The sequence below is a fragment of the Artemia sp. Qi Xiang Cuo genome, chromosome 3, assembly GCF_049724085.1.
Source record: "Artemia sp. Qi Xiang Cuo chromosome 3, ASM4972408v1, whole genome shotgun sequence".
NCBI lineage: Eukaryota > Metazoa > Arthropoda > Branchiopoda > Anostraca > Artemiidae > Artemia > Artemia sp. Qi Xiang Cuo.
In genome coordinates this window covers 47,430,406-47,445,859 of record NC_142796.1, presented here as the reverse complement: position 1 = coordinate 47,445,859, position 15,454 = coordinate 47,430,406, and the positions used below count along the sequence as shown (strand labels likewise).

General features: G+C 34.5%; 2 protein-coding genes across 4 annotated transcripts in view; one reads left to right on the top strand and one right to left on the bottom strand.

The window, feature by feature from the left end:
* LOC148954197 (putative RNA/DNA demethylase ALKBH6) overlaps positions 1-659 on the top strand; it is a 57,779-nt gene extending 57,120 nt beyond the window's left edge. For all 3 annotated transcript variants that reach the window (XM_089086973.1, XM_089086972.1, XM_089086971.1), the window contains one exon: positions 384-659. In XM_089086973.1, the coding sequence (XP_088943099.1) occupies positions 384-659 (276 nt within the window). The remainder of the gene's footprint in view (positions 1-383) is intronic.
* LOC148954196 (uncharacterized) lies at positions 548-14,307 on the bottom strand. The gene is made up of 3 exons (XM_089086975.1): positions 14,155-14,307; positions 3,084-3,307; positions 548-686 (listed from the first exon to the last, which is right to left on the bottom strand). The coding sequence occupies exons 1-3, from the start codon at positions 14,267-14,269 to the stop codon at positions 642-644; spliced, it is 384 nt and encodes a 127-aa protein (XP_088943101.1). The 5' UTR covers positions 14,270-14,307; the 3' UTR covers positions 548-641.
* Positions 14,308-15,454: the final 1,147 nt, after the last annotated feature.

Genomic DNA, 15,454 nt, shown 5'->3' with positions numbered 1-15,454 from the left:
TAGTTTCTTGGATGGTTCTTTTTAATTTCAAGATTTCATGTTTTTCATTCAGTCATTAATCTTTGCTGATGATGGTCGATGAATATACAGCCGAAATATTTGCTTAAGTTTCATTCTAGTCCCTGTTTTTCCAAAATTACCCATTTCTACATAACTTCGTATTTTTTTTTTATTTTTAAATCTTGATTAAATCTTTGCCTAAACTTACATGTTGGAAACTTTAAAATTAAAATCTAAAAAAAACTAAAGCCTTTCTTATAAAAAAAAAACCATGATGCTGAATATATATATTTATTAAAAATTAGTATATAAAACAAGAGTAAAAAATGTGTGTGCATATATTGGATTAAAAAAAATAATAATAATAAATATTCAATTTACAGATAAGACAAGAAACAAAGATGACTCGAACAAAACTCTCATCATTACTACTATTTCCAAGAAGTTTGCTTATAGTGAAAGGTGACTTTTATCAAAAGTATTTGCATGGCATAGAAGAACAGAAAGAAGATGAAGTCAATCCTGATCTGTTAAATTGGGACAGTCTTCCAGAAGAAATCAAGAGCAGAACAATCGCTAGAAAAACACGCGTATCACTGACTATACGACATGTGCCGCATACAAGACGCATTAATATTTCATCACTTTGCCGACGATGATGCATCTTGTTCATCGTCTTCCATCAGCTATAAAAAGAGATTTTATAGATTACTTTGGGCGATTATAATCATACTTTATGCAAGTGTCTCTATTAAAAAAAAAGAAGTCGTGATTAGATTATTTTACACATGCAGCTTACTAAAGAAACCAATTAAAGTCTTTACACTTTGTAAATGAGCATTCCTTAAGTTATAGTTTTCAAAAGCCTTTTGTATTTTGTCTAACGGGTGGAGGATCCAGACCAAACTTTCAGGGAAATTTTTTTAGGGGGAGGGGTAAGCGACCTTGAATTTGTTTCTGGGGAGAGGGCAAAACAATGTTTCTCTAATTGCAAGAATTCATATTTGTAAGAAAATAACAAATACAGACTTGAAATCGTTTCCCTAAAAGCGTTTATCTTGTATGTGTTTGACATCCCCAAATTTGATATCTAAATTTTAAAGCCTTTGTCTGGTAATAATGATATATAGACGTCTTGGACTGGAAAATTTATTTACAAATATTCGTGAAACTTTATTTTATACACCAATAATTAAGGACTAAAACATCGCTAATAGTTTGACATCCCAGATAGAAAACCATCATTTCTCTATGCAGTTATGCCAGGCTAGTTCACTTGCACTAATTTAGTACTGAAAAGCAATGCTAGGAGACTGATATTTTATTTCATTTTTTTTCAATTTTTGATCCCATTTTACTATTGATATAGAATATTTAATGAGAAATAATTTCATTCCACTTTTTTATCACTAGAGATACAATTGAATAGTCACAAAATTTTTTTTATAACTTTTATGTTAACTAGAATGTGTTCAAATCAAGTGACGAAAATATTTCATGAACCTGGGAGAAACTTTTGCCCTTCTTCCAGAAGTTTCTGAATTCCTGAAAATTGGGCATTCAAAAATGTAGAAGTATTAACCTGCTTGCATAACTACTCATTCAGCAAGGCATTGTCTTTGCTTATTGGAACCACAAATCAAACCAAAGATCCAAACATTCCACATTTGGGGGTTTCATACCCTCTCTTATGGTCACGAGACTGGTTGCTATATTAAACCAATAAGATTAATTTTTAACAATATTGAAGACGTTTTAAATCAGGAATACTCCCAATAGGCTATCACAAATCATAATAGCATCACGAGGCAAGTGGTGCCAGGTTTTCATGATCATTGTCAATCATTTTCTATTTCCTTCCACAAAAATTTTTAACTAGTATTTTATTCAACTGAGCTAATTTTGACAAATTTTAATAGCCTGAAGCAATTTGAATGAGCCTGACTTAGCAATACTGCACAGTTCTTTGCTATACTTGGAAAATCTTACTATAATTGCACATTTTCTATCATTTTAAAATCAATTTGTTAAAATTAATTGTCCAGCTGTAGCACTAGGTAATATCCTACATAAATTAAAAAAAAAAAATTGTAAAATAAGAAAATTAGCCTCCTTTCAAAAAAATTTTATCAAAAAATGGTGTTAAGACAACAGAAAAAAGGTTGTTAGTTTTTCCTGGGATATATAAAGAGCCTTATGGAAAGACAGAAATAAATATAGTTAGACAATTACAAGTAGGGTAAACACCACCTTTAGACACACTTTCTTTTACATTTTACACAAAATAATAAAACTAAATGAGCAAATCCTTCAGAAAACATCTTAAATATCAAGCCCTGAAAACTCAGCAACTTTCATTCATCTTGCTTAACACATTAAAGAAACGTCTATGTTTTTGTATCTTTAGATACATTTTTTTTCAAAGTAATTAATTAATTATAAATACTAAATTTAGACTTCTCTTTATTGAAAAACGTCCTTGTTGTTGCATCTTTCAATATTAAATTATTCTATTCATTAATAAATTAACTAATTTGAATTAAAAATATTAAGTACTATATTAATTTTAATCTTGTCTTTAAAATGTTAAAGAAACGTCTGAAAAATGAGTATTTACCCTGAATTCAAAAGCTTTTCAAAGTTTATAACCATCAAGTTAAACACTAGATAAAATGAAATATGTCAAGACTGAAGAAAATTTAAAAAAAAATTTCACATCCCTTATGAAATTAAATCATACAATTTTACAATGATAGCTAAGACTCCTCAACAGGGAAAGAAAAAAAAATATGCAGTGCTAAGTGACAACAGTTGGTCATAAGTTCTATACAGCCTGTTTCAAAAGAAAAGGCAACTTATGAATCTGTTTAAATAGGACATACACCAAATAGCCTATTTTAGGGGTGAGGTGTCAAAACGACCAAGAAGAGGCAAATTGCATCAAAATTATAGGACACATGATAGAAACTGCACTTATTATAAGGTCTATTGTGGAGGGAAGCAGTCCTAAGCAATTTTCTGCCCCTTCTCCAGCAAGTATTCCTAGTTCAAATAAATACTGAGTCAAAAAGGATTGTACTCACCACTTTGGTAATTGAAGTCCATTGTTTTATCTGCTGTATAGCATCGTCTTTACTTGTAGGCATATCCCAGTTCCAGTAACGGAATTGGTTGAATTTTGAAACTGGTTTTAGTTTTGGTGAGCTACTGTCTTCTTTTGTGGGTTCCAATATAGCCCCAACATACCCCTCAGGAATGGAAATGTTTTCACCATGTAAAGGGTAACCATGAAGAGATACTTTGTGTTCTGTAAATATTTTAGGAATAAATATTGAAAAAATAATCATTTCATTTTTTAAACATTTATAAAAGCGGAGTATCACTAAGATTAGTACCAAACACATCCAGATGAATAAGGGCAATGTGGGTGGTAGACACTTGTCTGTAGACTGGGGAAGTTTGTCATCAAGCTCTGCAAGATCCTAACCCATATCCAGGAGTCCATCACTTAGAGTTTTATTTGAGGATTATTATGTTGTTGAAGTATGTTGATGAAGTATGAGATAGTATGTTGAATCAACATTATCTAGCTGCAAACTTTAATTTTCATAAATTTCTCTATGTGAATTTCCAAAGACTTATCAACCTTATTTAAGCTTGCTGTAAAATTGCTAGACACACCCAATGGAAATAGTTATTTCAGAAGGCAAAATCCTTACTGATATTAATTTGCAGAATCCATAAGGACACTCCCTAAAATTAAAGACTAATATATGAACAAATTTTTTGCCTATGAACTATTGCTACTAACAACTCAATGCAGCACCAAGCCGCTTGAGGCCAACAGAGCTGTATAAACTCCTCCTTCATCCCAATCCATTTAAAGCCTTCCTCTTTACACTCTCCCAAGAAGTTCCAGTTTCTCTTAAATTCTTTGCTATAACTTTCTCCCACCCAGTATGGGGACAACCTGCTATCTGTTTGGCCCTAGATGTGACTAGAGAAGTGACAACTCCTCTTTTCACAGCAGGAGAACGATTAGAGGCTAGAGCAGGGGAATGACTAGTTGATAGAGCATTGAAAGTTTGTTCAACACAATTCTTGGATTCAGAACTCAACCACCTTAGAGATATTTTATTTGAGAATGGTTATCCAATTAGCTTAATAAATTATTTAGTTGCAAAACGCATCAAAAGATTATCAGATGGTTACACAGAAAACGCAAATCAAAGGGAAAATTCAGTTTATCTTGGTCTCCTGTACTTTAAAGGGGTTTCAGACCGCATTTAAAAAATCTAAGAAAAGATAACATTTACACTTACTATAGACCCAGAAAAACTATCAGTTCCCAAATTTATCAAGGTAAAGACCCTATCCCAATAGGTGAAAACTCCGGCGTCTACAGAATTCCTTGTTCGTGTGGTCTTTGGTATATGTCATAACCATCAGCTCTTCATCGTTGGTAAACCAGTGTAGATAATTTGAGCTCCTTTAAACGTTCATCATAAGATTTGTCTTCCATCTTAGATACTGCCTTTGTGGCTTTCCTTTTCACTCCTTTCAGAAGTTGTACATCACCCCTGTACCCTGGTGATGTTACGCACATTCTTAAATCAAGTTCTGGCCTGACAAGGGCCTTGCGGAATCTCACAATAAGACAGAAAGATCAACAGGATATTATTTTCTTTAAGAGTGCTAGAACAAAGTTTGCATGAGACACAGTCTTCTTGCAGTTCGAATGGAATTTACACTGGTTGCCAACAATGATTCCAAGATCCCTTTCTTCATCTATACTTTGCAGCTCTTGAATGTCATTTACAGCTGGATTGATCATAGCATACTTGAAACCTGGGTTGTACTTGCCAAAATGAATAACACTATATTTGTTAATATTGAAGCTCATGTGCCACGGTTGTTGCCCAGTTTTGAATATGGTCAAGATCTGCTTGTAGTGAGTCATGATTGACTGCATCAAACAATATTGAATTGTCAGCATAAAGGGTTAGATGATTTGTAGTTAATTGAAAAATATCAGTTATATAGAAATTGAATAAGGTAGGTCCTAAGACACTACCTTGCAGGACATCACTGGTGACTCCACATCTCTCAGAGAGGATTGATTCTCCTTCATTAGTAAAAAGTCTCACTCTCTGTGTTCTCTCTGTAAGAAAAGCTGAGATCCAGCCCACAATCTCTGCATTAATTCCACTGGACATAAGTTTTTTTGTCCAAGTGTGGATGTGGAACTTTGTCTAATGTTTTTGCAAGGTCAAGCAACCAGACATTCACAGGTAAGCCATGATCAATCAGGTCTGTTATAACATCATAAGTCTCCAGCAAATTTGTTTCTATAGACTTTCCTGGTTGAAAACCATATTGGCTGGGCAATAGTATCTGATTAAGTGTGAGATGCTTCATGACTGAGTCATTTACCACTCTTTCCAGGATTTTAGCAACAGCAGAAGTTATACTTATGGGATGGCAGCAACTTCTTTTAGAAGGCATGGATTAACCTATCTGACCCAACTGATTTGTTGACATCTAGCAATTTAAGTCGTTTGAGGATACTTGAACTATCAATCTCAATGGGCTCTGTTGGATGGTGGATTTGTGTAGGTTCAACATTGGGTAGATCTGTATCTGATGCACTACTAAACAACAGACAGAAACTGGTGGTTTAGTTCATCTGCAATTTCATTGACATCTGTCAGTTCAGCTCCTGAAGAAGTTAATTTAGGTATTGATCACCTACCAGGACTTTTACATGACACATATTACCAAAATTTCTTTGGGTTGTGCTGGTATTCTCTAGCTAGTGTGGCTTCATGGTTCTGATAAAGTTTCCTGGTTAAATTTTATCAACTTATCTCTTGCTCTTTTGAACTTCTTGCACTGGTCTTGACTCTCAGTTGCTTTGTATTTTTTCCAAGACCTCTTTTTTTTACTGAGCTGCTTCTTAATTTCCTTGGTCATGCATGGAAGGGTCTTTAGCTTTCTCCTGTAAGATACAGAAGAGAGGCTGTCTTGGATTCTAAGTGCCACACTTTCAATTCATGAACTACTCTTTTGGCCTCTCCAATGAATTCAACATAGTTTTTCAATCTGAGCTCCAGCTTCTTCACTCCCTTAAGGCAAGTTTCAGAAAATTTATGAATGGTATTGCATCTAACTTTCTTTGAACTGGATTGTATATGCAGTGTTGATTTGTTTACTGATCTAGATCCTTATCATTCAAGTGAGTACCTGCTTTTAAACCAGACATATGGGGGAATTGCTGCAGTTAATTCCGTGCAAGCCTCTCCAATGAATTCAATATAGTTTTTCAATCTGAGCCCCTGCTTCTTCACTCCCTAAAGGCAAGTTTCAGAAAACTTGTGAATGGTATTGCATCTAACTTTCTTTGAACTGGATTGTATATGCAGTGTTGATTTGTTTACTGATCTAGATCTTTATAATTCAAATGAGTACCTGCTTTTAAACCAGACATATGGGGGAATTGCTGCAATTAATTCCATGCAAAAAACTCAAAGTTCCTCAAGAGGCACAGACAACACACATCTCTTTTACCAGTCTTGTCAAAAATACCATAAATCCTAACCAAGCAGAAAAAACACTAGTTCAAGTTGAAAGGCAAAATTTATGAAATCTCTAAGACCATTATTTGTGAGATTTCATGTCCTAACATAATAATATTCCCTCCCAGAAACAGATTCAGAATTGAGGTTACAGGCAATGACAGATGTAAGTGCACTTGACTTGGAAGATGCCCAAGTTGAAGAACTGTCATTTGAGCAGTACTGGTAAAAGATACTTGGTCTGAAGACTTTCAGTAGCAATATCAAGTACCCAGAACACAAAAAGTGAATATTGCCGATCTTCTTGTTACCTTTCAGCAGTGTTTCAGCTAAGTTTTTGTTTTGCCTCCTGAAATTATAAAAACAGACATCCAAAATAGTCTCCAGAATTTCACTCAAGTCTCCCTTATTCAAGTCAATTACTGATTGGAAACAAATATAAATCTTTGTCAACTGTCATGATACTGAAAGCTGCTGCTGGCTTCAAGACAAAGGTAAACACTACATGTGATGACATCTTGGAAATGATGCTTATATGAATTTCTTTTTTTTATATTTTCTAGTTAGTGTAAAATATGTTGTATGTTATCATTATTATCTGAAGTAAAATGTAATAATTTTATGTTGTGCTGTGCTTTTCATGTAAATTATGTGGAAATCTGAGAGAATATATCCTTTTGATTCTAGGGAGAAATCAGACCTTGACTCAAAGAATTTTAGGAAATATTGGTATGAAAATAGGGAGAATCAAAATCAAAGAGCCAAAGTGCAGCCTAGCCATCTCTAGATATCTCTTTTTATAGCCCTAGGTAGCAGGATAGAATCATGTTTTCATATGGCTTACTGTTTCAAATACTGTCAGTGAGAGAGGTACCCAAAACAATCTGTAAAAGATTTCCCTGTAAAACATCTTAATTGATTTTCCTTTGTCTTTTGGAGCACCCATGCTTCCAAACCATACTTGACCACTGTCATCACTGTATATTCCAATATTTTAATCTTGATTTGCAGACTAATCTTCTTATACTTCCAAACTCAATTGTGAAAAAACACCCTGGGTCTTGGGTATTCTACTTTTAACATCTTCATTATATCCATCATCTTTACTAACACTACTTCCTAGTCAAGAGAATCTATCCACTTGATTTATCTTCTTTTTACCCAACATCACCTCTTCACCTTCTCTTATTCCTAGTCTACGTGATTTAGTCTTCTTAACATTAATTTTCAAGCTTATTCTTGTCCCCTGAGCTCTCATAACACCCTAAAAAATCCTTTATTTCGCCAACATTTTTATCTAGGATGCTCAAATCATCAGTATAGTCTAAGTCTAGGAGAGTGTTATTTTGCCACTTAATTCTATGCTCAAAATGCAAAATGTGGAAAGACAAAGAAAACAAAACAACACATGGATTCAACATGAAAAACAAACCAATCAATGCCAAAATTATAAGATAAATAAAATTCAATAAAAATCAAAATTAGAAGAATTAAAAGCACACACCAAAGGCAAGTCACTCACCAATTCTAAAAACTAGCAAAAATCTGAAAATCTTTTACTCCTCTTGTTAGATATTAGTGAATGACTGCCTAGTGAACAATTCATTTGCCAAGCAAATGACAAACAATTAATTACTGGCAGATCCAGAGAGGCCCAGGGGGGCCCTTTCCCCCCCCCCCCCAAAAAAAAAAAATTCTGGTCCCCTCTTTCCCCATTATTTTCTATTTTCATCTTTTTTTTTAGAATAAATTTGTCAATTATTGGCACCTTTGTCACATTGGGCCCCCAGGGTTTTGCTCATTGGTGCCCTTATCACATTGGGCCTCTCCCAAGATTTTGCTCTAGATCTGCCCTGCAATTAATTACATGGATGAGCTCTTTTAATGCCTGATTCAATGCAAAACGTTCTACTAGCCTCATTTCCTACCTTATATGCAGCAAAGTTATTTTTGTACTTACCACTAATCACTTTAATGCATTTATATAGTATTCTATACAATGGATAGGATCTTTGCTAAAGCTCTTCTATTGGCTGAATCAAATGTGTTGACATAATCTATAAAGCTAAGGGCTGAGGAGGTCTGATGACTCAGGCACTTGTCAATTATTAATCTAAGGATGAAAATTTGGTTAATTCATCATCTCCCTTTCCTAAAGCACACTATTCTTGTCTTAAAGCTTTATCTAAAGTATCTCCATGTCTAAAAAGTATATTTGGAAAGAGTATGAGAAGGTGCATACAGCAATATGTCCAGTCTTTAGCTTGCAAATTAACAAAACATTTTACCTTTGCTGCTCCTTGTAGCCTAGGTTTGGCTAAATAAAAAAAAAATGCATAAAACCTGAACATTTTAGGGAGAAAGCCCTCCCAAAATGAATTCTTATGCATTAGTAGTTTAAACAGAGTCAACTCGTAAACTAAAAGGCTAATCTAATTGCTTGTAGGGATCAACAATTGCTTTCAAGCAAAGCTTTCTTATAGGTCTACATTTCAGGAAAAATACTTGAGCTAGGTAATGGAGCTTCTGTACATTTTACTTCAAAAACTGATGGTACCAGGGTAAATTTGCAGTTTTGAACACAATTTAGCTATGATGAAAGTGAATGTATCCCTTTATGCCTTTCTTTGTGCTCTTGGATAATTCAATAATTGCTTCTGGGCATGGGCACCCATAAGCTGAATTTTAGGGGGAAGGGGCTTACTTGGTCTAATCAGCACTTCCTATACTGTATAAAAGAAATCACAAAATAAAAATATCACAGGCAGTGCAATAGCACTGCCTAAGTAAAGAACAATGTGGGCACAATGTAGTATTTTTTTTTACCAGGGCACTTCTTATAGAAAGAAATTTTTAGAAACCTCAAAAAGAGCTCATTCAATTGGAAATTGAAAGGGTTAGTGCCCTTTTAATAGTCAAAAGTGATTGGAGGGCAACCAGCACCAATCCCCCATGCCAATCATTTTCCCCAAACATATCAAAAACAATTTGAGATAACTATTTGTTCAGCATAGTTTAGACGCCTGGAAACTATGACTTTGAGGATGACAACCTCCCCCCCCCCAACCTTCAGGGCAAGGGTTGTAAGTTATGGCCTGGGGCATATAAGGTTTTTGTAGAATGGGTGGCTGTATAAACCTCAGAGATGGCTCATTGGATTGGAAATCAGATGTTCTAGTGGCCTTTTCAACAGTCAAAAGCAATTGTAGGTCAACCAGCCCCCCCCCCTATACCAATCATTTCTCCAAACACATCCAATCAAAATTTTGAGATAGACATTTTGTTCTACACAGTTAAAAAGTCCAGAAATTATGTCTTTGAGGATGAAATTCCCCCCCCCCCCATAGCCCTCAGGACAAGGGTTGTAAATTATGCCCTGGGGGCATATAAGGTCTTTACAGAAAGGTTGGTCATATAAACTTCAGAGAGGGCTCATTGGATTGTTAATCAAAAGTTATAGTGCTCTTTTTAAGAGCCAAAGTGATCAGAGGGCAGATATTCCCCTCCCCCACACACACACATTGTATTTTCTCAAAACGTATCTGATAGAAATTGTAAGATTGTCATTTGATGTTGTAAAAACTTCAAAAATGGCTCATTTGGTTGGACATCTAAAGGGATAGTGCACTCTTTAATAGCCAAAAGTGGTGGGAGGGCAACCAGCCCCCCCCCATGCCAATCATTTCTCTGGACACTTCCAATCAAAATTTTGATATAGCTATTTTGTTTGACATAGTTTAAAAGTCCAGAAATTATGTCTTTGAGGATGAGACCCCCCCCCCAGAGCCTTCAGGGCAAGGTTTTTAAGCTATGTCCAAGGGAATATAAGGTTTTTTATGGAAAGTGTGGTTGTATAAACTTTGAAGGGGGCTCATTGCATTGGAAATTGGAAGTTTAAGTGCCCTTTTAAGAGTCAAATTGTTCAGAGGGCAGCTATACCCCCCCCCATGCCATATTTTTCCCAAATGCATACAATAGAAATTTTTAGATAGTCATTTGTTCAAAAATAGTCCAATACCACACAACAAGGCCTTTGGGGTTAACCCTTCCCCCAGAGTCTGGGGGTAAGGGTTGTAAGTTATGCCCAGGGGGCATGTAATGTTCTTATAGAAGGGGTGGTCTTGTGAACTTTAAAGGAGACTCATTTGATTGGAAATGTATAGTTCTAGTTCCATTTTAAGAGTCAAACGTGATGGAGGAAAAATAGCCCGCCCTCCCTCTTTTACCCAAACACATTCAATTGAAATTGCAAGACATCCATTTAGTAACAAATAGTCCAAAGAACACTTAACAATGTCTTCAGTAATCAAATATAAGGAATATTTAGGCAGATGTTGAACTAAATCAAAACAAACTATGAGTATGTGAACTTTTGGAAAAGTGACAAAGCAATATCTCAAGAACCACTTATATTATTAAGTTAGACCTAAAGAGTAAGTTGTGGGGGATTTTTATCTAGCCAGAAGGTACTATGTGTATACTTTTAATGCTACCACTACAGTTACTGTACCTAAAGACACTAAGAGTATTAAGGTGAAACTTCCTTAAAAAGCGTTTAGGGGAGTTTCAATTAAGCAAAAAACTATATGCATGCAGGTTTTCAAAAGGGCATATAAGCAGTATGATAGGCAGCACTACTCTATAATAGCTAGAAATATCATTGAAACATTGAAAGGAGCTAATTCAAAACAAAATTAAAAGTTTTAGTGTCCTTTTTAAGAGTAAAAAGAGATTGGAGGACAATCAACCCATCTCTCAAGGTGATTCATTTTCCAAACACATCCAGTCAAAATTTTAAGACAACCATTTTGTTCAGAACATAATTCAGGCTTTACTAAAAAAAAAAAAAAAAAAAAAAAAAAAAAAAAATGACTGGATTGTCAATTTAGTATACATATATTCCTTAAAGTCTTAAATTTTTTTATTTATTTAATAAAAAAACATTTAAAACATATTTTGTTTCTAGTAAAGTGCAAGTTATTTTCTGGTCTTTATTTTTTTTATTAAATAAAAAAAAGAATTAAGACTTTAAGGAATAAATATCAATATATGTATACTAAATGGACAATCCATAGTCATGTTTTTTTTTAGTTAAGCCTGAATTATGTTCTGATCTTGAGAAGGCATGGGGGTTATCAGCCCTACTATTATTAATTTTTGCTTGTTTTGAGTTTGACTTGGCTGTTTATCCTAATTTCTGTTCATTTTGAGTTTAATTTATTTATTGATAGTGATTTTTGGTAGTTTTATGCTTTGAAGATTATTTGACTTTATTTCTACCAATTTTTGGCTTAATGGAGCTCTTTACTTAAAAGTAAATTGTTTTGTAGAATTTGTTTTTTAATTAATACAAATATAAGGCAGCGACACTCAGCCAGGAGGGCTGCAGCCCCCCTACCCTGTCCCCCTTATGGGCACCCATGCTTCTGAGGGAAATTCTATTATGAGCCCATAATTGGGCCCCAAAACTTAAAATATTCCATAGTAACTAAAAGTTTAAAAACATGCTTCTGACAAAGACTGTCAAATGAAAAAAAAAAAAAATTAGAATGTACAGCTGAGTCAGGAATGGTAATTATTATTTTCTGATTTCTGAATAGTAGAATATTTTGTTTTGAAAACACATCTTTAGAAATTTTCAAAAAGAACCTGAAATTCCTTGAAAATGACATCACAGAAAAACTTGCAGTATATTTTAGGGGTCTCTAGCTCTTTTCAAAATTTTCAGCATTTTTTTTAACTAACATGTTACTATTAAGACTGATTAAAATCATAATTAACATTCCTGAATTGGCTAGAGGCTTTTTTGAGCCCTTTAAGGGCTCAAAATAGGCCTATAATCTGCCCTAGCCTGAAAGTATTTACTGAACTATGAAAGAGCAGAAAGAAGGGCATCAAGTGATATATTCACTTTCATCCTAGCTAAAATATGTTGAAAACTGTAAATTTACCAGTATCTGGGCTATTGGGAAGCCCAAATTATATATTTCCTATTAATTTTTTGTTTCTTAATCTAGTGGAAATTTCTTCTTTGATATTAAATCTTACTAGTAATGTCAACAAGATATAGGGGAAAATATAATTTGGGCAATATATTTGCACATTAGGAGGGGGGGGGTAAATTTTTACCAAATCACATTAGGCCTATTGAATAATGAATAAACTAAATAGCTATACTACTGAATGCCTTTTTTATGCTCTTTTCAAATATAATAATCATTTCTTTCGGAAATGACTTTAACTCCCACCCCTATATACCAATCCAGGGTATATATTTGCACATTAGGGGGCAGGAGCAAATCTACAGCATTTTCATTGGGGGGGGGGCAAGAGGGGTCAAGATCTGGATATTCAAGTAGCATGGTCTATATAATAGATTTTTCTTCACATTATTGGAGAGGAAAATGCCCCCTTGCCCCTCCTAAACAATGCCCCTGTTAGGGGGGTGGGGTGAAGTTTAAACTTACCTCCCATTTACATCAGAAATAAAATTGGTAAAATTATACTTTAGCTACTTTTGGCTATCTTAGAAAAAGGTTAGGTTACAAAAATGAAACTTACAGGGATTGATCTACAGGTTAAAGTATGTCCTGGGAAGATATTTTGAAGGTTTTACCTCCACCCTTCTCTCTCTAGAGGGTCCTGAAATTTCCCTACATGACAGGTCTATGCCTATTGAAATTTTGACAAAACAACATTTTACTTTAATTTTCAGTTGTCAGTTTCTTTTTATCTGTCTTTAGTTCTAAAAATACAATTCCTGTTATTTAAGAATAATTTTAAGCAATAGGCTATCAAATTTTTTTTTTTCAAAATTTAGGAAATGTATTTGCATATCTTTAAAACCACCTAGATTTAGATGGACCAATATTGTGAAGCTGAAAACATTTTTTTTTGCACTTCATTCAAACAGAGAATATATTTTGTAAGGTTTCACTTCTATAACACACAAATTTTTAAAGGTTATGAAAGGTCAGGACCCTCTAGGGAGAGAAGGAGTGGAGATAGGTATTTCAAAATACCTTCCCGGGACATAGGACCTACTTAAGCATGTAGCCCTATCCCTGAAAGTTTCATTTTCCTAACCTAACCTCTTTCCAAGATAACCAAAAGTAGCTAAAGTAGAATTTTACCATAAAATTTACCCCTACCCCCCCTAATGTGCAAATATATACCCTGAATTGGTATATAGGCTATAGGGGTGGGGTGAAATTCATTTCCAACAAAAATGATTAGCCTATTATATTTGGAAAGAGCATAAAAAAGGCATCAAGTGGGATATTCACTTTATCCATAAGTCAGTAATATGATTTGGTAAAAATTTACCAAGGGGGGGGGGTAAAGTAAACTGAAGTGCTAAAGTAAATAGAAATGATAGCCTATAGGCTAAGTAAGTAGCCTATTTTAGGGTTAAAAGTTTTTTTTTGAATTTTAAAATGTTTCCTTCTCAACAGTTCCAAATATACACTGATATCTGAGCCTTACAATATTCTTTAATAACCACCCAAGGCACTTCTTCCAGAAATTAGCTCAACTTTTTACTGCCAAAATTAAACACAATTCCTCACAAAAATCTTACTGTCATTGACATTACTGCTGATGTTGCTTGTAAAGTATTCTGAAACTTTAGCCGAGCCTGAGAAAGAAATTTTACACGGAACATGTTCCACGTTACAATTCTCTTTACTCTCCATGATTCTTCTCGTGGTTTAATTTTGAATAGTTTCACTCATTCAGAGTTACCAAAGACTTTTTTTTCGCCGTCCAGTTGTTTGCTTGAAATATTTGCGGTGGGAACAAAGTCGTTACCTATTCAAGTATTTTGACATGCTCTTGCCAAAGCCAGAAATAACCAGGGAAGAGTTTATTTCACTAGGAAATCACTAGCTATGTTCACACCAAAGACGTATTATTAAATCTAGAAAAGATGTATTAAAATTATAAATCTGTGGTTCACACAGACAGGTGCGCTGCGGTTAACGCAAAGCAGTGTGTATTCTACACTGCATCGTCGCAGCGGTGAAACTACAGACTCTGTTTACATCAAAAGTTGCATTTCCTAGCTATCTCAATATGGTCCTATATTTCAAATTTACCATGATTCTTGCAGTTGGTCACATTTTCTGCATTTGAGTCACTAGATTTACTTTTTTTAAACATTTTTGCTCTGAATGATCCCTGACATAGGATATTGCATTCTCTTTGTGAATATAGGGCTACCCTAGATTCAAAGAGAAAACGGATCTGTGGAAAACCACTGCAGATTGTGTTTCACGGAGGAAAGCATGCATTTCTTGCTGTTTATCCTTCAGGTATTCCGCAAGACTCAAGGGTTGAAAAAATCCAACGCTTGCGGATTGCGGAAGCAAATAACATAGAGATAATTGAGAGGCTGGTTTTAGGTGTCAAGTTTCGTCAAATAATAAATGACAAAAGTTATCCTGAGTATAAAAGATCCAATTTAATTAAGAAGGCATGGGAGGATATCTGGAAAGATACGGATTTGTCAGTTAGAATGTGATGAACAGTGCACTGGACTGTTTTAAGAGCAAGCTATCCACTGATATATAACTAAAGTTTACAATCCATTGAAAGGAATGGGGGAGATATCTGATTTACCATTTTTTATTCTCATCCTTTTTTACAAATGCAACTTTTGATTTGGTAATTTTGCACTAATAGCCAAGCCTAGGCTATGTAGATCTGAACAATGAATCGTAGATGAGCCACAGTCATAGGAAGATGCAATTTCCTATGTCAGGGGTCATGCAGGACAAACTTGTTTTAAAAAAAAGTGAATTTTGTAACTCAGATGCAAAAGGCGACCAACTAAAAAGATCCTGGTGAATTTAGAACATAGGACCATAATGAGGCAGCTA

Excerpts from the sequence above, each read along its gene's own strand:
- LOC148954196 (XM_089086975.1), bottom strand. The coding sequence starts at position 14,269 with ATGGAGAGTAAAGAGAATTGTAACGTGGAACATGTTCCGTGTAAAATT. Across the intron at positions 3,308-14,154 it reads CAGCAGTAATGTCAATGACA|AACACAAAGTATCTCTTCAT; the intron begins GTAAGATTTTTG and ends AAATATTTACAG. Across the intron at positions 687-3,083 it reads GGACTTCAATTACCAAAGTG|CTGATGGAAGACGATGAACA; the intron begins GTGAGTACAATC and ends CTCTTTTTATAG.